Source organism: Citrus clementina, unplaced genomic scaffold, assembly GCF_000493195.1.
Source record: "Citrus clementina cultivar Clemenules unplaced genomic scaffold, Citrus_clementina_v1.0 scaffold_1, whole genome shotgun sequence".
Lineage (NCBI taxonomy): Eukaryota > Viridiplantae > Streptophyta > Magnoliopsida > Sapindales > Rutaceae > Citrus > Citrus x clementina.
The window spans coordinates 27,110,137-27,132,594 of NW_006263303.1; the positions used below are offsets into that span (position 1 = coordinate 27,110,137).

At 35.7% G+C, this 22,458-nt stretch overlaps 3 protein-coding genes across 3 annotated transcripts; 2 read left to right on the forward strand and 1 right to left on the reverse strand.

Moving 5' to 3' along the window:
- The first annotated feature begins 733 nt into the window (after positions 1-733).
- Positions 734-3,643, forward strand: LOC18055999 (formin BNI1). The gene is made up of 4 exons (XM_006453275.2): positions 734-1,210; positions 1,592-1,689; positions 3,143-3,211; positions 3,291-3,643. Exons 1-3 carry the CDS (start codon positions 943-945, stop codon positions 3,194-3,196), a joined length of 420 nt encoding a protein of 139 aa, XP_006453338.1. The 5' UTR covers positions 734-942; the 3' UTR covers positions 3,197-3,211; positions 3,291-3,643.
- A 7,847-nt stretch (positions 3,644-11,490) lies between these two features.
- LOC18056001 (WEB family protein At2g17940) lies at positions 11,491-12,371 on the reverse strand. The gene is made up of 2 exons (XM_006453280.2): positions 12,126-12,371; positions 11,491-11,958 (listed from the first exon to the last, which is right to left on the reverse strand). The coding sequence occupies exons 1-2, from the start codon at positions 12,267-12,269 to the stop codon at positions 11,491-11,493; spliced, it is 612 nt and encodes a 203-aa protein (XP_006453343.1). The 5' UTR covers positions 12,270-12,371.
- Positions 12,372-13,128: 757 nt separating this feature from the next.
- On the forward strand, positions 13,129-20,662 carry LOC18056002 (WD repeat-containing protein 75). The gene is made up of 16 exons (XM_024177528.1): positions 13,129-13,474; positions 13,554-13,739; positions 13,970-14,167; positions 14,672-15,080; positions 15,323-15,441; positions 15,548-15,625; positions 16,148-16,288; positions 16,666-16,710; positions 16,820-16,986; positions 17,114-17,192; positions 17,274-17,353; positions 18,005-18,134; positions 18,705-18,837; positions 19,073-19,239; positions 19,751-19,949; positions 20,068-20,662. Exons 1-16 carry the CDS (start codon positions 13,355-13,357, stop codon positions 20,271-20,273), a joined length of 2,457 nt encoding a protein of 818 aa, XP_024033296.1. The 5' UTR covers positions 13,129-13,354; the 3' UTR covers positions 20,274-20,662.
- The last annotated feature ends 1,796 nt before the right edge of the window (positions 20,663-22,458 follow it).

The window sequence follows — 22,458 nt, forward strand, 5'->3', positions numbered from 1 at the left end:
GGTTATCAAATTGTATCATTATGGTCCTGTTATCGAGATTGACCTGATTGTTTTGTTGGTTCTTGAATCTTAATCTTACTCTTAATAAAGAATATAAATATATTTTCAGAAAAGTAGATAGAGAACAATTGTATGAGAAGCTGGCGATTTTATTGCTGTAGTAGTAGTATACGCCTGTACGGTGTGTTTTATTTAATACAAAATATGCCATTTTCTCTAATTTTAAGAAAATAGAAAAAGAAAACTCTCATAAGCTAAATTTTAACCAGAACCGCCCGCAGACACCGAAATATTATAATACCGAATAGTCTGGTCAAATAACGGCAATAATAATATACTATTTACAGAAAATAAAATAAAAAAAATCTTAACGAGACCCTCTAAGATTTCCCGTAATTATTAATATCAAGAAGTGTAAAGATATAGTTAAAAAAAAAAAGTTATCTATCTTTACTTGATATTAACAGAAATTAGAATATTGATGCTATCTTCAAATCTTCGTTCGATTTTGTCCAAAATTCTTAAAAATTGTTAGATTTTGGAACTAATATAATAGTACTTGAATTTTAACCCTCTTTTTTATGCATTTTAGGTCCCTATGTTTTACTAAATGTAAATATAGCTGGAAATTGGAATGTTTCATAAGGGGCTTAAATAATATTTTTGTTTTTTTTTTATAGTATTACAAAGATTGTGGGGGGTTTCAATAGAATTAACACCTAGAGACAACGACAAAGATCGAAGGATAAGCAACAGCTTGGGGCTGCGTGCAAAACTGTTCACTTCAGTCTCGACTCTTGAGCTGAGACTTCACTGCACTCGCTGTCTCTGTTTCTCACTTTACATTCTCTTTGGCTCTTTTACTTTCCCAAATCTCTCTTCTTCTTCATTCTTTCACTCTTTAGACAACTTTCTCACTTATTTTCTCTACAATTTTCCACAATGCCAATCAACAAGGACCCCGCCACGCCGCCCCCAATGATCGGCAAAATCGGGCCCTACACTGTCTTCATGACCCCACCTTCCACCCCAAAACCCCCCAACGATCCCGTCTTTAACTCCCCTCACAAGAAAGTGGTGGCTCCGCCTCCTCCCGTGCAGCCTCCACCCCATCAGTTTGAGAAATCTGTTGCTGCTGCTGCTGCTGGTGATATTCACTCTGGCTCTGTTTCTGGGTTCTTCAGAAATGCTGTCACCAAAGTCCAAAACGGTATACTGTTTTAAATCGCCGTTATTATTGAGTTTATGTAATTTATTCTCCATGTGGGCGTTTCTGTTGTCTGGGTTACTTTGTGTTTTTTTTTTTTGGGGGGGGGGGGGGGGGAGGGAATCATTAGAAATGGAAATTTTTTTGGTATCTTACTTAATTGTGGGTTTCAGTTTTGGTTTTGCTGTTTGGTTTCTGAAGAAGTGGAGGAAATTTTGTGGAACTGGAAATTGAGATCTTTGATATAGAACAGGAAAATGACCAAGTTATGGATATTTTGTTTTGTGATTTTTCTTCATTTTCTCTGCTACTCGAAGGAGCTTTGTTAAATATTTTGGTTTTTTGTTTCTGTAACTAATCAAGTGTAATTGGGAAATTTTGCAGCTCATTCAAGTTTGGATGATCATTTGGCACGCTGGTTTGGATTAAATCAGTCAAAGTATCAGTGGGCATTGGATGATTATTATGAGAGCAAAGGATTGGTGAGCTTGATTGAATGGAATGGCAAAAATGTTCTGTTGTTGTTTTTCAGCTTTCTACAATGTTAATTTTCATTGAAGTATTCCTTCTATTTGTTTGTTCTGTTTTTCATTTTTAGTCTTCAGGATTTCTGTTCATGTTGGTTAGTAATCAGAGATCAAATAATGCCTGATTATTTTATGTCTTTAGGTACTTTAAACGTCATTATTAATAGTACGTTTGGTGAATAAAGTATGTATAAATGGACATCTGATCAAGGAACTTGTGAAGTAGCTTTGAAGCAATCAGTTTCATGATTATACTTATTACTATGGCTTTTGCTTCATCATTGGTGATTGAAACTCATTTCTTTTGCTTTAGTCTACTTTGAATTCAGTTTTATTCTTTAGCATGCTCTTAGAACATTAAAATTTTCAATTTGTTATTAGTCTTTAATTATAGAATACTTAAATAGAATTTGCTCAATCTCCTGGGGAAAGCTGGTTAAATTATGTAGATCTTTTCATTCCCCATTCAAGAATTTTTGCATTTTCGCTCCTATGGTTATATTACAGACTTTGATAAATATTATGAGGACCTTAATGAAAATGTGTTATATGTGCAAAAATGCACCATTAGTACTGGAAGAATCTGCACGTCTAAAGGTCTTGGCAGTTATGTTACTGCAATTTTGCAAGTTGCATGTGACTTTCTTCTTCAAACTTGTTTGCAGCAACAGGCACCCTAGCGATAGATAATGTCCAATTCCAAAATTGAGAACTTTTTTCTCCCTCTTTTGCGCGATGATAGATTATAGTACACTTAGTCTTTTAGAAAAGGGTCAGAAACTTGTTCTTTGACATGGAACTTGTAGCTTTATATGTATTGTAATGGCAGCAAAAGAGCTGGATCTTGGGTGGTCTTGGGTTGGACATGGGAGGTTGGTTTTGGTGGAGAATTGAGGATATTTCCCTGCAAATATGGAGCCAGATCGACTGCAAGGAATACAAATCGAAACGGTTGTCTATGTTGGTTAAAAAATCAGTATAAAATGATTATGTGCTGATTATAAAAAATTGCCTGGTCACTGTTTTCCACATGTCAGGACAAGGTTTTACTGCAGTTATAGTCTGCTCTAAAGAAGTCAGATCAGGTCTAGTGATTTGCCTGGCGCAAAATGATGAAGGAGATAAGAAGGAAAGGAAAAAAGGAAAAGAAAAAGTTCATTGTTTCTTCTAAACATCTGTTGAAATTGCCATTATCTCCTCAAGTGTTTACAAAGATGTGGGTACTTACTATTAGTTGCTTTGTTCTTACCACAAAGAAAATGCTGCAGTGTGGTAAAATAATTTATGGGCTTAAAATTTCAATCCTTGTTTGGGAATGTTCTTTCTTCATTAACTCATTTGATTTGTTATTTCTTCTTGATGCTTGTGACTTTTTTAACTTTATATTTTGAAAATTCTCTTACGGCAGGAAAAGGAAGTTGCCAAAGCTAAAGAAATGTCAAGCAAAGTACAGAGTGTTTAGCATGCTTATTGGCTGGTAATGTAGTGTATGGATATTTTATTCTACCAGAGATTATTGTTGATTATTTCAGTGACTATAAATCGTTGACATGCAGAAATTATATCAAGTGCGGACGTGAGCTGAGTCTTCTTTGTATACTATATTTATAATGGCTAATTTATGGGACATCATTAACTGATCTGGATGCACGAAGGGACCTTGTCCAGACATCTGGGGATCAGATTGATTGCAATTTCTACCAACTGCAGCAGTTAACCGAATTTGGTTGTGTACTAGGCTATGAGCTATGTAATTTCATTACAGTTTAAATTTGAATGTCATGGTTTTGTTCTTGTACTCGATTGATCTGCAATCTGATTCAGGGTACTGTAAGGGGATGTATTTCGTGTAATTTTTGTATTTTTTCTTTTGTTTCTTCTCAGTAAAAGCAATAGTTTGCGACAAACAATATTCCTTTTTTTTTTTTTTTCCATTTCTGTTGATTTTATTATCAGTTTGGTTGCAAAATGAAGCTGATGTTTATAATGGTACAGGGAAGGCAATAATTATGGATAGAAAATATATTAGTAGCGTTAGAATTTTGTTTACCGGAGAATTATTTGCCTTGCACGCCGTTTATGGTATTTTGATGGGTGATGTCCGGCCGTCCCTGGTCAGTTTCAACTTCATGTAAGCGCGTTCGGTTATGTTTTTAACTCTTGTTTGTTTAGTTTTCTTTTTCAATCTTCCAGCGCCTTATCGAATAGACAAGCCTGATTAAGAATTTATTGATTATTATTATAGTTTCTTAAATTTAGATTCTATTAAGTATCCAAATCCTTCAGCTGGGATCATATTTTCGTCACTTTCCCTTGTGTTTCGGCATAACCAAGCTTTTCTTCTTGTTACTTCTAAACATTGAATCTAGGGATGACAATGGGTGCTGTCTGCAACAAATTTTTTATTATTAAATATGTACTTGTATAATAATTATCAAATTTGCATCCGTCGTAGATTTTGACAATTATTAAATATGCAATAGTACTTTTTTGCGGATTCTCACATTTAAAATCATAAATATTTAATATGTAAGTTTATATTAATAACTTAAAATTTCATGTAACATATTCAATTCTAAATTTAGTTAATGAAAATAAAAAATTAAAATTTTAACATCAATCCAACACAATTCCTCAAATTTAAGTATGAAATATATAAATTCATTAAAAAAACAAATGCCATGAAAAATTCATAGGTGTGCGGCTACGGCTTATCGGTAAAAGGAAAATAGGTGTGCGACTACTGCTCATTAGATGAAAGAGAAATAATTTTTAATGCTAGGTTTTACTGTTACACAGGTGAAAAAAAAATAGTTTGAGTTTCTTTTAAGTTAGGTTATGCAGTAATATGTTTACACTTTATATTTATTTAATTTATAAATTTTTAGATTTAATTATTTTTTTATTATATTTTTACAATAAAAATATTTGGGACAAAAAAATGCAGATTTGACGGATATCCATACAGATATCTATCGGATATTTAGTTAATACCACACCCACCCACAACATTGTATGATTTCAATTTCTAATACCAAACCCGACTGCAACCCCCAAAATTACCAACAATAGGCGGGTTTGGGCGGATTTTCGGATAGCATTGTTATCCCTAATTTTGAATTGCATCCGGTGATCAAATGCTGGGTACTGGGACATCTTTCTTCATAATCTTTTTCTGTAAGCTATTCCTTTAATGGCTTCTGTGTTTTAGTTAATTTCTTTCATTAACATAAAATTTCTGTGCGTGTAAAATTTTAAGATCTTGAAACTGCAGTGCTCCTGAGAATATAGCTGAGCATTGACAGATGTTCCAAAAGAGCAAGGGCAAGATGTAGTTCAAATCCTCAGGATCCTCTTCCAGGACAACTTCAATTGAGAGGGCCTTGAATGAGACAGGGCAGCCTGTCCAATTTTCTTCTCAGCAACTGAGAATTGCTATAGACAATTTCTCACATTTGTTTGGTTCCGGTGGTTTTTTGTGCAGTTTACAGAGGTAATCTCCTTGGCTTATTGGTGGCCGTAAAAGTTTTAAATGGGAGCCAGACAAGAAAAGTCAGGATCATTTTTTAGCAGAATTGAGAACTATAGGAAGAACCAACGACATTAATATTGTTAAGCTTTATGGTTTTTGCTTTGACAGAGATTGGAGAGCTTTTGTATATGTGTTTAGAGAAAATAGTTCCCTGGATCGCCTTTAATTTCAGAAAGACAATAAAAGCATAGATTGGGATACAATGCATATCATTGCAATTGGCACAGCTGAAGGGATTGTCTCTTTGCATGATGGTTGCCAGCAGCAGATAATCCATTACAACATCAAGCCTGAAAACATTCTCCTGGATGTCAAGTTCTGTCCCAAGACTGCTGATTTTGGACTTGCTAAGCTTTGCAACAGGGAAAGATGCATATGACATTAATGAACGGCAGGGACTCCAGGCTATGCAGCACCAGAAACGTGGATGTCATTTCCTGTAACTCACAAATGTGACGTTCGCAGCTTTGGAATGCTGTTGTTTGAGATATTGGGAAGGAGAAGAATGCGAACCTGCCAGAAAGCCAGGAGTGGTTTCCCAAGTGGGTTCAAGTGGGTTTGGAAGAAACTTGAAAAGGGTGAGTTTCAGGATTTGATAATTGTTTGTGGAATGGAGAAGAACAATAAGGAGAAAGCCGAAAGGATGGCATTGGTTGCTTTGTGGCGTGTTCAGTATAAACCGGAGGCAATGCCTTCAATGACAGTGGTAAAATGTTAGGAGGAGGAGTGGTTATACCAACTCCAAAGAACCGATTTTCACACTTGATGATGAGGTCTCCTCCCCCGATGACTCTCACTCTTGAAAAAATTGAGATCGAAATACCTACTTCATGAGGAAAACTTGATTGTTTCAATGTCAGAAGATGTAAGATGCGTTGAATCTTCATTAACTTTTACAGTGGTATTGTTTCAAGAATAGATTTCCTATTGCATTTCTTAAATTCAATGTATATGTTGAAGTATGTCTTATTTCTCCTTGTAATTTACAAATTCCTGCCTAAGGTATTTCCCAGAATCTCAGTTGTCTTTGAAGTATTGTTCTTTATGATGAATACAGATTGCAGCAATTTTCTTTTTGGTATATCCTTAGAATCAATGCACTTGAAGCTGATACGGAATGTGAACATTTACTTTCATTTATATATAATATGATTTTATTAGATGAACATAAGTATGCTAAATATACCAAGAAGTTTTTTTTAACTTGTACATTTCGGATAGGATAAGGAAGCAACGGCCCCAGTTATACTGTCATTATTTGTTATTATTCTAGTCAATGGCCAAAATTGTTTGTCCATTTCCAGCCGGCCATGTCGAGTTGAAGTATAGTCAGGGTACAAAGGAGAAGATTACCACAGAATTGGAATGATCGCCCACAGAATGAAAATGACTGCAGAGCCCTGTGTTTTGAATTAGTTCTCAATTTCGTCGCAACTTCGTTGTTCTCTAGTTCCTGACAATTCTCCAACTTAGCGTCCTGCTAAGTTTATGTTACATGGTTCTCTTGCATCTATGCTAAATGTTTCATCAGCAATGTCAAAGTGATGGAGATCGAAGCATCGCACCAGCTAAAACACTTCTCCTTTCCGTCATTGGATGTAAGATTTTTCTATTCAATTAAATTTGATTTAGTTGATATGAATGAAGCTAGTGATGAATAATTTTTCCCAATAAAGTCTAAAGAAAGATTTGAAAGCTTATAATCTGGAATTTCAGATCATATCTTATGAACAGGTGATATTTCAGGTTTTAATTGTGGATTGTTGATATTTTCAACTAGGGTGCAATAAAACTACGATATTGTTTACTGTTTTATTTACAATTTTGCAGTGGTCCTTGTTATAAAGATTCTCTTTTTGGTGGCAATATGGCTGAGAAGATTACGACATAGTGGCAGCAATGTTACTCCGGACACACAGTCTCTCACAATCGATAAATTCCTCAATGCTATGGAATTAGACAATCCTATCAGGTTTACTTCTCAGCAACTGTCGATTGCAACTGACAATTTCACCCACTTGCTCGTCTCAGGAGGCTCTGGAGCTTTGTACAAACTACAAAGGGATTTTTGGCAGCAGAACCAGTGTGTCAGTGAAGATTTTACATGGAAACTGGGATTAAGAACAGTTCATCAGAAGGGTCCATCATTTTGATCTGGTTTCGGCCTACGGTTCTGCTCTGAAAGAGACCTGAGAGCCCTTGTTTATGAGTACATGGTAAATGGCTCACTTGAAAATTACTTGTTTTGCAAGAAAACATCTTAGCATTTGAAAAACTTCATGAAATATCAGTTAGTACAGCCAAAGGGATTGCATACTTGCATGAAGAGTGCCAACAGAAGATTGTACATTACGGCATAAAAGCCAAAAAAAACATTCTTTTGGATGAAAATTTCTTGCCGAAAGTGGCTGATTTCAGTTTGCCCAAAGCTCTCTCAAAGAGGAAAATACCCATATAACAATGACAGGAAGGAGTCGGAGCCCGGGTTATGCAGCTCCTGAACTCTTGATGGCATATCCTGTGACCCGAAAGTGTGATGTTTACAGTTTTGGAATGCTGCTTTTGGAAGTCGTAGGCTGGAGAAGAAACATGGATAAAGATACTTTCAGAAACCAAAGAATGGTTTCCTAAATGGGTCCGGAAAAAAAGATAGGAGAACTGAAAAAGATGATTGCAGTTGGGTTTGAAGAGAATGATTCAGGTAGCTCTTTGGTTCATTCAGAATAGGCCTGAACTGAGGCCTATAATGAGTGTTGCGGTGAAAATGCTGGAAGGTGGAGTAGAAATTCCTGCACTTTTATACCCATTTAAGCACCTTTTGATGGGATCTCCTGGAACTCATAATTTACAAGCTGCTTCTGCAACATTGACTGGAAGCACTTTTACATGGTCTTCCTTCATATGTACGAGTCCTATAATGAGGAAATATGATATTCAGATGGCCCACGGATAAATGAATAGGCTGAAGGACTGAACTTCATATGTCCCCCCCCCCCCCCCCCCCGTCATTTTCTTCTCTTCGATGGTACATACATAAATGTAAATCAAATGCATCACCAAACTCTTATGCCATCGCAAGAAATCTATTAGTAGTCGAACCTGTAACTGGGTATGATCCCTGGAATAAAATGGAGTGGGATTACCATTTCAACTCCGTTCATTCCATTCGCAAAGTTGAATTGGGGAGATTGCCATAATAAATTGAAGAACAGTATCAAGAGATGAATACAAATTACAAAGAAACTGCTGTCGACTTATATGAACATGGTTGGAATGGTGGTTGGCCATTTCTGTACTTAAGAGTCTCTCTCAAATCATTTACAAAGCTGAATGTGGCGACTGCAATAATAAGTCTAAGAACACTTTTCAAGAGATGAACACAAATAAAAGTGATCTTCACTTGTTATTGCTTCGCCACATTCAAATAAAATGAATTTGGGTTTAAATTTAGTTTGTTTATGTGTTTATGCTGCACTCTTGGTGTTTGGTTACCAATAAAACAGAGAACACTCAACTGGAGAAGTGACAGAATACGAAAGAATCTCTGGATGCTGCTATAAAAAAAATGAAAGGAAACACAAATTTATATATACATACTTGACGCTTACAACTACCATAATAAATACAATTAATTCACTTTCTCACAACTACCTTAATAAATCAATATTTACCACTTGCACCTACTATTTTATTAATTACCAAGATAAACAAAGTACCTTTTTTTTTTTCGTTTTTAAATTGTAACAGTCTATCGTTGATATAATACGATTTGGTAGTTATGCCATCAATTAGTAAGTGTAAAGTGAGTCAAGTGCCTTGTCTATGAGAGAACAACAATTCCTCCCCACCCCCCCACCCCCTTACTTGTCCTAGCCTTAGACTACGCTGTCAATTAGTAAGTCCTTTTTCCTGCTGGTAACAAGTGGTGTTCAATGGTACAATTGTCTTTGAGGTCACGTTTTGCTTAATAAAAACACATTGCATCAATTTGCTTCTAGATTAATGTATTGAGAATTTGTTTCAAGTACTCAGGTCTCAGGACAATCTTACCTTAATTTGCTTCTTAGTATTTGTCTTTTCTTGGCCGGCCTGTCACCACTTATGAAACAACTACAGAGCTCTATATTCTGAAACAATATTCATAAGTTCTCTCTTTAGTCGCTCTCTTTTTCAAATGAATAGAACTCCCAGAACAAAAAATTATAAATTATAAAGTCTACAAAAATATTTAAAAGCTTATGCGAAGGTGATATATTTCAAATGAATAGTTTTCAATCCTCTTTTCTTATCAAGTTTTAATTATGTTTCTGGCACTAATTATTTATGGATTTTTTTTATCCTTTTATTTATTAGGTTTTTCTACAAGGCAGAGTAGTGAATTATGAGTATCTTTTTGACATTGCTTTTTTGATATTTGCACTTGTAGTGTTTTAATCTGCTTATAACACGTAAGACAAATGAAAACACTTCCCAGGACCTTTGATAAAGAACGACTTCAAGATGCACAAATGAAGAGTGAACCCAGATAAGTAACAATGTAACCCAAGAACTAGAAAGAATAGAGAATCAAGAAACTAACAATCACAGAGAACACAAGAACCAATTACGTGGTTCAGTTGCACCAATTGCTACAACCTACATCCACGGGAAAAGTTTTCTGCAGAGCTTTTATTAATCAACAATGGAGGATCTTTTCAACAGAGATTGGTTTACAAGATTTCAGAGAACTCTTAACCCCTTCCCTGATCTCTCTCTCTCTGATATGAACTCACAAGCTTAACCCACAACCGTGCCTTCAGCCTGTTCTTATAGCTACGAGAGCAACTAATCAGCTAAACCCAGATCGTACAGATTGCTTACACGCTGCATAACAACCTTAACGAACTGAGATGAGTTGCTTCATGCTTGTGTCACGTGCATCACTTATAACCTTCCTTTAAACGACAAGGCTGAACTGCCGTTTCAAGCTTTAAGGTCAAGTGACTACACACGTGATTATCTCGTGGCTTTTAAGTGCTCTTCCAATTGCCAAAACGTCATCGTCTAGTTCTGATGAGTTTGATTCACCAGCAACCTCACAGCAATGATCTTGATTATACAGTTTTTGATGTTAGTAGTAATAGGTCTCATGGAAAAACCACGGAATCGTGGCAGCACTAGATTTATCACACGAACTATAGATAGGAGAATTGAAAGAGGTGATTATTTCACTTGGGATGGAAGAGAATGATAAAGAAAAAGCTGAGAGAATGATTAAGGTAGCTCTTTCGTGTGTTCAGGATAAGCCTGAAATAAGGCCGTTGACGAGTGTTGTGGTGAATGTTGGAAGGTGGAATAGAAATTCCTGCTCCTTCCTATTCCCTTTTTAAGCACCTTTTGATTGGATCCTCTGGCACTCATGATTTACAAGCTGCTTCTGCAACTTGGATTGGAAGCACTTTCTGATTTAAGTGCTTCCAAGGTTTCAGGGTTTTCCTTCATCTGTGAAGAGAAATTATGAGATTGAAATGGCTTCCAAATAAATAAATAGGCTAAAGATGATTTCCTCGCTTAGTCAAGGTGGATTAGGGGTGTGTATATATATAAAGTCTAAAGAGCCTCATTTCTGACTTTGAATATGTATTAATGTTTGTATTTCTCTTTTTGGGCTGCATGATGTATGAAAACAAGCAAAGAAAATGTAACTTTTCACATCAATGCCTTTACAATTAAGAAGCAATGAATGGGCATATGGAGGAGCTTACCTTATACTCCAAACAAATATAGAAAGAGTATTGATTTCATTACTCATCATTAAAGAGTTCGAAGTTGACATATCCAACTCAACCAAATGAGTGCATATTGTACATAATTTTTCTTATGCATGGTATGGATATCCCAAGAGTACACAATTTAGATGGCAACAACTTATAAGCAATTACACAGTGCTGGAATCACTAATTCCTTTTTAACATTTCTTGTGGCTTTTCAACCTCCTAAATACGTGTTACAAAACTGAATTCTGATAATTTGACTAGCTTTATTTCAATATCTCGTACATTACAACCAATGATTGTTCTCATATGTGCGCGTAGGCTTGAAAAATTTAAAGAAAAACTAATATAAGGATATCGATACATACATGATAATAGTTTATTGAAATGATGATAATACTTTGTAACCTCTTTGAAAGAAGTGGTAAAAACCGAAGACAGCAAGAAAAAAAGAATACTGGTATATACACCTCAAATAAGAGAATCGGCTTCTTGACCACTTTTCTTGGAGGAGAAGAGCCATCCTATTAGAGGGATCAGTGTCTTGATCTTCCTAATCTTCTTGGTAAACGGCTTTCCCTCTGCCATTTTCTCTTTGCTTACGACCACTTCTTCAGCTAGCAGCTTTGAAGGAGGACTTGCAAATTTTACGTATCTTTTCCCCTTGTCCATTTTGCATGCAATTTCAACAAACTTAAGCTCTTCAATCTCAGGATCATTAACAGGCTGCTTCCCGTAAGCTTTGGCCACCAGCAGTTGTTTCATCTCTTTCTTTGTTTCTTCAAGTTCTTTTTTGAGATTTTGTATGCACTTTGACATCAAGTTGATTTCTTCTCTTGCTCTTTTGAGGCTTTGCTTTGTCTGTTCAAGCTCTTGTGTTAAGGCTCCGGTTGTGGATTGTGAATTTTCATTCTTACTTGCTGCTGCTTCTGCTTGCATCTATCAATCATGCAATGCATCCACAATTATATAATTATATTTAACAAGTGGATTTCCGGATGCATATGATAGCAGTATATAAACGATATAATTAATAGAATGCATGCGTTGCATCCCTCAAATAAATACACACGCACAAGCACAAGAAGGGAGGGGAAATAAGAGACCTCTTTGAGCCTGTGGCCATATATTTCTCCAACCAAGACTCTTTCACCAAACAACATCACAGCTTCTTTAACCGATCTGAAAGGCTGCCGTGTGTCAATCTCCGCTCGTCCGACGACCAACATTCCACCTTCTTCTTTCTCCATGCTAGCTTAATTAGCTTTAGGCCTAAAGCCCTTGTAGATATTAATAAAAATTAGTCACCAACTCTGTCAAGAGAATATGAAGAAAGAGCTATAAACTAATCAAATAATCGATATTGGCCCGGATAAATGCAAATGGAGACTATGTTTAACTTCTAATACAAGTTTCAAATGTGAGTTAGATATAAAAGAACCGGCCGACGGTACATTATAACTTATTTTATGGAGGTGGAGTGATATAATTTGCTTACTTAAAGGAATATTTAGTAATTATTATACAGTAAATAAAATCATGGGTTGCCGGTTTGCTTTTTTGTTTCGTCGCGTCCACTTCACTGGAATTTTGTTAATTAACTAAAAGTTGGCCATATCGTTAGACCATCTTTTCTTGATTTGTCAACTTCTGTGTCCACTGACTATACATGACATTGAATTGAAATCTTTTTGCTTTCGGTTTGATTAAGACTTTGCTCCTTCAGAATGGGCCTAATGGAGTTATTGTACGCATCTAATTAAACGGGCCACACAATTGGAGCCCATGCCTACATCCTATTGAGTTTGAATCATTTACCAGCTCATTTACTAGCGCCGTAAGCACGATGTTGATCATGACAGACAGAACAAACTGAAAAAATAATAATAATAATAATGTACATGCTCTCCATTGGAGGTCTAAATGTTCAATAAGACAAACTTTTACTTGATGAAAATAATATAGATTTGGTCATATTGAGAATACTTAAAAAGTTAAGTCAGCACATAAAAAAATGTAAAAGTTTAGGGATCTAGATGATAAATACTCCAAAATTATCCTACATGCGAGACGACGCCGTTGAACTCGTTGAATTTCTTCCCTCTTCTCTCCAAGGAAAACCCTATTTGTTGTCAGCTCTAAAACCCTAGTAGTAGTCCCGTTCCGAGCTTCGAGCCATCAAAGTATCCAAAACAAATTTATAATCTCTAAATTAAAAGCAATTAAAATACATATTCTAATTGAAAGAAAACCTAGAAGCCGGAGTTTCATCTTTGCAGTCGCTCGAAGCTCAGGCCTTTGCAGAACCGCTGAGTATCCGGCGGTCAATTCTAAAATGATTAGAGGAGGCAGAAGCTACGTGTCGTCACCTCCCGCATTCTCCAACGACGTCAAGCGACTTCTCGTCTGCACTAGCAATACCGTCTCTATCTTCAGCACATCCACCGGCTTACAAGTACTTTAATTTCGTTATTTGTTGATATAATTGTTTTCAAGGACTAGTTCTTATTGTAAATTTTTATTTTTGGGGTTAGATTTCGTCACTAGAGGGTCACAAGGCGCCTGTGACGACGGTGATAGTGGTACCGGCGTCGACTCCTGCGACTAAGATACTTTCTTATTGTTGGACTGCTTCGCTCGATGGGACGATTAAATATTGGGATTTTTCGGTGCCAGAGTTGTTGAAGACCATTGATGTTAAATTTTCGATTTTCTCTATGGTAAGCGGGGAGGGGGGATTTGGCAGTCTATTGAATTGTCAAATTTTTTGTTTGAAGTAACAAAATCTGCTTTTTCGAGAAGCACTCGATAGCCCCGGTTTTTTTTTTTTCCATCTAGAAACTGCTTTGGAGTGCTTTTGCTGAAAATATTTTCTATGAAATTATTCTATAAAGCATCCCTAATGTTATTTCAAGTGAGTGCTGATTATTGTTATTGTTTTGATTATCAGGTGATTCCGTCTTTATTACGCCAACCAGCTCAGAGCGACGAGAAGCCACCTAAACTTTTTGCTTATTTGTCTGTTGAAGATACAAGGGAAACAACAAAATCCCATAAAAAGGAGCCCAGGCCCAATACTATGAACGGACGAATCTGCAAGTGTAACTTGACCGAGTCTCGTCTTGCTGGTGGAGTAACTTTGGCTGAGGTGCAAATTGTTGTTGAAAGTTCTTTATAATATTCTTGTTCATGAGTTATAGTTATTACAACACTACTAGATATGTGGTTAGATCTGTTTATATTATATGGGCTAATTTGTTATCACAAAATAACTCTACTTGCATTAGTGTTCCTTCATTAGGGGTGCCTAACTTCAACTTCCAGATATTTCCCTTGGTGTTAGTTAAAGTTTGTAAAAGAGATTAAGCAATAATAAACTTGGGAAGTTGACGTGAATATTAACTGTGTCGATAATATAATAGTGTTGATGGAATTTTTATTTTCAGAAAGGAAAAATATATTGTTTGAAAGGTCATGGTGGTCCAGATGAGATGAAATTTGCTGAAACCTTGTGAAGAAGGAATTGCCAACCTTAACTGACCTACTATTATGAATGTTAGTTGAAGTGATTGCTAGTGGTATTTTGTATGTACATATTATGCAAACTTTTTCCAAGAGTTAGAGTTGATATGTTTTCATCCTTCTACGGCAGATGAAAGAACCTCAGGTCATAACCATTAGTTCATCAGGAAAATATTTTGGCATCCGGAAACAGCGCAAGCTTTTAATATGGAAGGTTCCTGATGTAGAAGCCGAGCGTGTGGTGATGAGGAAGATAACCCTACATCATACAAAGAAGTTGACAGTCCTTGCCTTCCATCCAACTCAAAGAATTGTAGCCGCAGGTGATGTGACAGGAAGAATTTTAATCTGGAGAGGATTTGGTGATAGAACATTTGCTACAAATGACAAAAAAATGAATTTAAATTTGATGAATAATGAGGAAGAAAGGCCTGGGGTGAGGGACAATGATGATGCAGATTTATGCACTACATGGCATTGGCACCCTTCTGAAGTCAGTGTTCTCATTTTTTCTTCTGATGGAGCATATTTGTATTCAGGTAAAAGAAACAGTTACTATTAAAACATAAAGCTTATCTTTTTGAGATGAAGTTGGCCTTGCCTTCTGTGCAGCGTAATTGCATAATATGCTAGCTCAACAGTAATTGTGTAGACCAGCGTATATATTAGATAGTTGCAAAACTAATATATATTATATATGTTGCAAAACAAAAAGGTTCATTTATTTGTGTTTCAAGTATTTTTCCTTTTTTTATGACTCTCAAGTTCTGTTAGCATTTAGGTGGAAAGGAAGGAGTTCTTGTGGTCTGGCAGCTTGACACAGGGAAGAAGAAATTTTTGCCTCGAATTGGGTCTCCACTTCTATATTTTACAGAATCTCCAGATCCTTCTCTGTCCTCTGTAAGTAGCATTTGTGTGCAAGAACTTGAAAATGTGTTTCATTCATTTTTCTCTGTTGTACAGAACCTAAAATTTATCAAATTTTTACTAACATAAGGTTCTTCAGATATCATGTGCAGATAATCAGGTTCATCTGCTAAAGATGCCTTCAATGGAGAGACTAAGGTCCATTTCAGGGATTAAGGTTTGTTCTGAGCTTGTTGAAGATATGCTTGAAAAAATATCTCTTTAGTTTTAACATCTTGAGATGATTTAAAATTATGTTGGTTTAGGCTGATTCATAATGAAATTTTTGACATCCTCGTGGCTCATGCACAACAACGTGCTGAAAGCACATTGTTGACTGCCAGCCTTGGCCTGTGAGGCATATGTTTGATGAGAATTTCTACCAAATATCTTTTTGCTTGAGTTGATCTGTGACTGCCTGCCGATGAGTCAAGCCTTATAACAACTTTCTAGGAGTATTACCGGTTCAGTCTCAGCAGTGATTCATGAACTCCGTACATATAGTAATGTTTTGTTTATGCTACGTTCTAAAACATATTATATGTAGTTATGCTGTGAAAATGCAACTTTCATTTTTCTACAGCTTTCAATGCTTTCCGCTTGTGCTTTTCTTGCAATGTGTATTCATGTTTTATTTTTCTGTTTGACATAGAAAATAAAACCTCTTGCTTTCTAAACAATTATATTCTGCATTTTTCAGCTTCCTTGTCCATTGCCTGAGGAGTATAAAGGCTTATGTCGTGACATTGCCTTCAATCATGATGGTGGGTTGGTTGCCTTGCGGGCAGAGAATTATTGCATCCAGTTTTACAGTCTGCTTGATGATCGTGGGATTTCTGAGGTGGGCATTTGAAGTTGTTACTTGATATGTAATTTAATAATTTCACAACGACATCCTGTACTTTATGCTTTGGGGGCTTTTGTCCAATATTTAATATGTTTATAGTTAAGAAAACTATTCATGGTGCTTGTTTTGGGGATGGCTTCTCTGCTTTGGTTATTGGTATGGATATTTTCATTTGCTAGTAATTGGGAATAGGTTGATTTTTCCTGGGGTTTTGTTTTTAACTTTTATGCAATCAAATGCATTGTGGAACCATCTTGATTACAGCATTTAGCATTCACAAAAATATACTTAATTAGGACTTAAATTTACCATACATAATGATTCTGTCTATCAAATGCTAGTTAGTGAAGCTTCTGGATGTCCCATTTCAGGTTCAAGTTTGTGAGAGAAACCATCAACCTGGAGATGATGTCACGGTAGTTCATTTTTAATCTTATTGTTATTGTATTTATTTGTATCTTATAACATTCAATTACTGAAATATTATCAAATAAACTATAGTTGATTTCTTCATGATGTTTACAGGTAGTAGTAACTTTAGTTGCTCTCTCCCAAGATGGTTCTTTGATGAGTACCGTAGATATAAAGCTTGCTGAGGAGGGCATAGGAAGCCTTGTTTGTCTTAAATTCTGGGTATCTGAGACTCAAAATAAAGAATTCACGCTGTCTACAATTGTTTACGAACCTCACAGGTGTGGCCCTTGCTTAATTACTGAGGAACTCAATGAGAAATATTTGAAATGTTCTGTAGGTAGTTATAGCATGTTTTTTAACCTTTGTGTCTGGCAGCGATGATTAATCTAATTTGTTGTTGTATAGGGATGCAGGCATTTCTGCAGTTGCTTTTCATCCTAATCGTCGTGCAGCTGTTAGCTCTTCTTATGGTGGGGACTTCAAGGTGATCTTGGTGGCTGGAATTTTAGTCTTGAGTTCCTTATTTTCTCAGATAGTTTACTCAGTTATTTTTCTGATGTGTCAGGTTTGGATTTGCAATGATGAATTGCAGCAGAAAGATCTCCAGAGTTCTGGCTGGAGTTGCCATGCTGTTGGCTCATATAAGTATGATTTTGCTTTATTTTCTTTTGCAGTGGTTGTTGGTATACTTTCCTTGTCAGAAAATTGATTTTCAACATTAGGTAATGATACAGGTACAAAATTTTTGTACAAACTGATGTGGCATAGCATAATTGGCTGAATTTTATTCACATTATTTATTAATATTATTTTATATTTTAATTCAATCAATCATGTTATGCCGCGTTAGTTTGCACCAAAAAAAATTGTAAATAGTCTGCTAAGAGACAGACAATATGGTACTTAAAAATAACCAGAAAAAATGAATTTAAAAATAAAAGTAGAAGGAAAACATTTCTATGTATGAATTGCTTTTTTTTTGGGGGGGGGGGGGGGGGGAGAAGTACCCTTCAAATTGGCTTGAGAATGTCATCTTTCTTAGTATCTTTTGTGGTAAGTTGAGAATTATGGTCATTTTGAATTGTGCTAAGATTTTTTCCCTTCAATTTTGATGAAATGCTCCTACGGAACCTGCTTGAATTGTGCTAAAATTTAACATGAAAAAGGGAGCTCTTCAAAATGGAATACCACAATATTAACATGTTTATCTAAATTTTATTTTGCATGATGCCTGTAACTTGGGGATTGACACTTGCGGCTTTTGGTCATTCTGATTAATTTAATTTCACCTTGTAGAAAAAAGGCGATGACAGCAGCCGCATTTTCTGCCGATGGTTCTGTTCTCGCTGTTGCAGCAGAAACTGTAATTACATTATGGGACCCTGATAGGAATGTTCTTGTTGCTGTAATTGGAGAGACTCTCATGGTGATTTTTTAAATCGAGCCCATCTCTTTTCCTTTTCTAATTTTTTAATTACTTCATAGCCTACCCTACCCCTTTCTGAAGCATAAACACAAGTTTATTACCCTGGTCAAAGTCGGAATGAAGAGAATTCGGTTTGTAGACATCTAGTTCTATTGCAAGAGATCTAACTAGGTTAACCCCTTGGAGACAAAGTGGGTTGATGGAGTCATGCTAGTAGTCGGATGCTGAAAATTTAATAACAGCAGGTTGCTTCTGATTTCCTTATCTGGTTCTATGGAACTGTGTGATGGAGCACGACCTAAATATTGTGCACAAAACTATTAAGTGAGATTAAAAATAAAGGAATACAAAAATTACAACTTCAAAGTGCATAAACTAATAGCTTCTAAGTTAATAGCACAAAGGGACTATGGAATAAGAACCACTTGAGTACCTGCATATTAGGTAACATAATGTGGCTTTCCACCATGGCTACTGCAATAATGAATGAATTGTTTTTTTTTCCTTTTTCTTCTCTTTCTTATTTGCATTGTTAATTTCATAACTTGACTATTTTATTCAATCTTACAGCCAATTATGAACATGTCATTTGTTGGAAGTTCAGAGTATCTTGTGGCTACATCTTGGGGTTCAAAACCACAACTCTCTGTTTGGAATATGTCAAAACTGTCTATATCTTGGTCATACTTGCTTCATGTAGAAGGTGAAACCGCTCATCCCCCCCTTTCTCTCCAATCTTGTGGGTGTTGTTATGGTGCTGTTCTTAATATTATCGATTAAAAATAGAGATCCATATACTAGATTAAAAGTGTGTTTGACTGTATTCTTAAATGAAAATTCCTTCCTTTTGCTCGTAGACCATTCTTAAGTGTCATGGTTCAAATTTGATGCTATGCTTTCAAGGTATTTGACTTAGTGTTATGTAAAATATTGTGCAGCTGTAGCCTGTGCAGTAGATATGTCATCTTTTGCAGCCCTTGCGCTTCTTCCTGAATCGTCTAATTGCAAGGAGGCCAACGGAACAACATTTCAAGGAAGAGATGGGGTAATCTTACTTTTCAATGCAGTGGATCCTGTTCCAGTGGCAAGCTGGTCTGCCAGGAAGGTATGACACGTCTCTAGCCCCTGATATTTTTGGAATCAACTAAAGTCAATTTCTCCTTCTAATAAAATTGATCATATATCATTTAACATAAACGATTGCATTGCATTTTAATGTTTTATTTTCCTGATAGTCTTTTGTGAGATGTACTGAGTGTATCTTTAAAGTGTACCAATATATTGATAAGTTAATTGGCGACAAATGCATGATGGAAATGAATATGAAGAAGAGAAGAATGAGCAAACTTGTGATGTTCTCTATAATCATTTAAGCAAGCAGCCATATGTGGCTCTTTTATGCAAGCCGAGTGGAGTTTAATATCCTGCAATAAAATTGTAAAGTTCCAGATGAGCCTCTTCCATTCTTGTATATTTGCTTAAAGCAAAAAAAAAAAAACCTGATTAATAGATGAAGAAAATAACATGTGCAGAAGTGTGGATGCACAGATAACTCATGATTATGTTGACCTAAGCGGAATGATGTTTTAATCTTTTCATTTACTCTTTTATTACAGGCCAAGGGAGGGGCCCTTGCTTTTCTTAAAGCTAACCCATCATTTACATACGAGAATATCTCAGATGGAAAAGCACCTCAAACATTGCTTGCATACGTAAATGGGGATCATGAGTATGTCCTCTTTGACCCATATGGCAAAGAAGTACATGAGCTTAGCAAAATCCACTGGGGGGATCGTCTGACACATGAAGAAAAAGGTACGTCTTTCTGTTGTACTTTATTTTACACGTAATAAACTTTAAGCTCCTTGAATTGGTCTTTGTTCTCTTCCCTTTTCTGTTTCTTATGTTTTTATTTCTTTTATTTTCGTAACAGGGCAATTTGGCTACGCATCTATTTACGGTGAACTACCAGAGTTTAAGCTGAAGAGAAACCAGGACTTATGGGCCCCATCTGTCCCATCTGAGAAACCTTGGGAGACCATATTCAGTGGATCATCTCATAACCTTCCTCCTCTAACCAAATTGTGTTCGGCATTTTTGGAGTCATTGTTGGAGAAGAGGACTGCTGCTCTGGAGTGAGAATTAAACACAAATGTTCTTTATGCTAATCCTGCGTGACGCGCCAGGAGACCCACTATTCATTCAACACATGTAAGAAGACAAAGAAGCTGCATGGTTTGATTGCAACCACCGAGTTATCAGGCCCTAAAAGGGAAAAACTAGATGCATTTGATCTCAAATTGGCGATTTTGAGATGGCAGCTGTATTCAAATCAAAGAGAGCCTGCATTATGGCTTCTGAAATTTTGGTAGGGATCATTTTCTTCCACTTACAATGTTCAGGAGGTAGGTCTATTCGCTAAGGAAAAATTTTGTATTTACGCTTTAGTATCTTGCAATAGTATGTGCGAAAAAGCTTTGTACCAACTCTTGAAACTTATTGACAAAGTTGCTTCTGAAGGGGACGTAGATTCATCTTTGTATTGGATACTTTCTGAATTACATTGAATTTTTTGTAAAGCAGGCTCAAAGTGCGTTGCCTTGCACAAGAGCCATGCATGTCTCAACTCCCATAGAGAATTGAAATATTGTTCTAAGGGCACCAATCCGCAAGTTGACCCGACCTAGGCCCTAGAGCTCTATTTCTATGCAAAAACCATTCCATTCAACTGATGATTATTAGCTTGCTTCGCACTCTCATGTTATAATCCAAAAACAGACTTTTGCATAAACAAAACGAAACCTTGCTAGTTGTCCAGAAAGAGGTAGATTTATTGAAAACCAAACACAACAACAGTCCTGATAGTATGCTGCTGTGCGTGCATGATAAACTATTACTTTGCAATCGAATCTGTTGCATTCAACTTTAAAAAAAAAACCATTAACATTTTGTGGTCAAAGAGAGAGTGGTTTACCCTGCATTATATTAACCGCCCATCTGCTGCAGCCCTGTTGTATTTGCCCAAATGCATGCCTGTTCAAATATTATCAATTCTATCTCCTAGCGTGATTAGCTTAAATTAGGTTTATTTTATATTTAATATCACCACAGGAAGAGGATAGCCTTTCTGTTCTTATTATGAAAGTCAACACTTCCCCCTCTTGTACGTGTACTTCTTGTTTGTTGCCTAGTGGTCCTGAAGAGAATTATATTTAGATCTCATTTTAGCACGAGAGTTCGTAGGTCAGAAGTTTTGACTTCGATATCAGACGAGATAAAATATTATCACCATTCCCATAACTGTTAGCTAAACTGCTCTAAGAGTATTAAAAAGACTTTTTTTATAAAAAAAAAGCCTTTAACCCTCTCATTTTACCCAAAATTAAATTTATTGTTCTTCTAATTAAATCCACCATAAAAAGCTCTACTAACCAAGATATCCATTCTGAAACTTTTTAGAGTTTCACTGATAAATAAAGACTCAACAATAATATTATTATTTAAAAAAAAAGGTCTCAATAGAGTGATGAAAATATATCTCTTAATAAATTTTTAGTAACTACTGGTTACCTGATTAAATTATTGCTCAGCTAGAAAGCTGTCCAAAATAGAATCTCAGTTCTTAAACCTAATATGCAATGGCGCTAAATTTCATTGGCATCTGCCTAAAACATAAGGGAGTCGGTAAGGAGCTACCTACCTCCAATTCATGCTTCTGCAAGTGCTCTGCTTCTAAAACATTCCATGATTTTTTTTCTTATTAAAAATTCCAATTTTTTTTTTAAATTTAAAAAAAAAAAGCTTTAGATTATGCAAACATCTTTAATTTATTCCAATCAACTTACGAAAACCCAAATTTCCTAAAACATAGTGCAGTAGTTACAAAACTTATCAGTACAATTAACTATTCTTAATTATGTAATCTTCTTCTTCTTCCTTTTTAAATTTTGTTTTTTAATATGCTAGGCCTTCTGGAAATGCCACGCCTTTGTCATTGTCGTTGCACTACCAGTTCCCTCAAAAAGTCTATTTTATAAGTTAAAACAAACTTCAACCCATTAATTAATTATAAAAGAAAGCACTTTTTAATTAATTATTAATACTTAAATAAATAGGATTTTATTTTTTTAAAAGTGTCTCATACTGTTCAACTAACACACATTATGTGACCCGATATAATACGTAGTTTTGTTCATCATTTTGAAGCATCCATATATATATATATATATATATATATATATATTTGCCGACCCACACTATAATTACGCAAAGGCAAGACTACCTGTTCATCAACGGCCACGTGTTATTTGCACAATGTAATGTA

What these genes read in the sequence shown, in the direction of transcription:
- LOC18056002 (XM_024177528.1), top strand. Translation starts at nt 13,355, where the DNA reads ATGATTAGAGGAGGCAGAAGCTACGTGTCGTCACCTCCCGCATTCTCC. An exon ending in ATGATCGTGGGATTTCTGAG is followed by an intron (nt 16,289 to 16,665) that starts GTGGGCATTTGA and finishes GTCCCATTTCAG; the next exon opens with GTTCAAGTTTGTGAGAGAAA. An exon ending in TAATTGGAGAGACTCTCATG is followed by an intron (nt 18,135 to 18,704) that starts GTGATTTTTTAA and finishes TCAATCTTACAG; the next exon opens with CCAATTATGAACATGTCATT.
- LOC18056001 (XM_006453280.2), bottom strand. Translation starts at nt 12,269, where the DNA reads ATGGAGAAAGAAGAAGGTGGAATGTTGGTCGTCGGACGAGCGGAGATT. An exon ending in ATGGCCACAGGCTCAAAGAG is followed by an intron (nt 11,959 to 12,125) that starts GTCTCTTATTTC and finishes CATGATTGATAG; the next exon opens with ATGCAAGCAGAAGCAGCAGC.
- LOC18055999 (XM_006453275.2), top strand. Translation starts at nt 943, where the DNA reads ATGCCAATCAACAAGGACCCCGCCACGCCGCCCCCAATGATCGGCAAA. An exon ending in TGTCACCAAAGTCCAAAACG is followed by an intron (nt 1,211 to 1,591) that starts GTATACTGTTTT and finishes GAAATTTTGCAG; the next exon opens with CTCATTCAAGTTTGGATGAT. An exon ending in ATTATGAGAGCAAAGGATTG is followed by an intron (nt 1,690 to 3,142) that starts GTGAGCTTGATT and finishes CTCTTACGGCAG; the next exon opens with GAAAAGGAAGTTGCCAAAGC.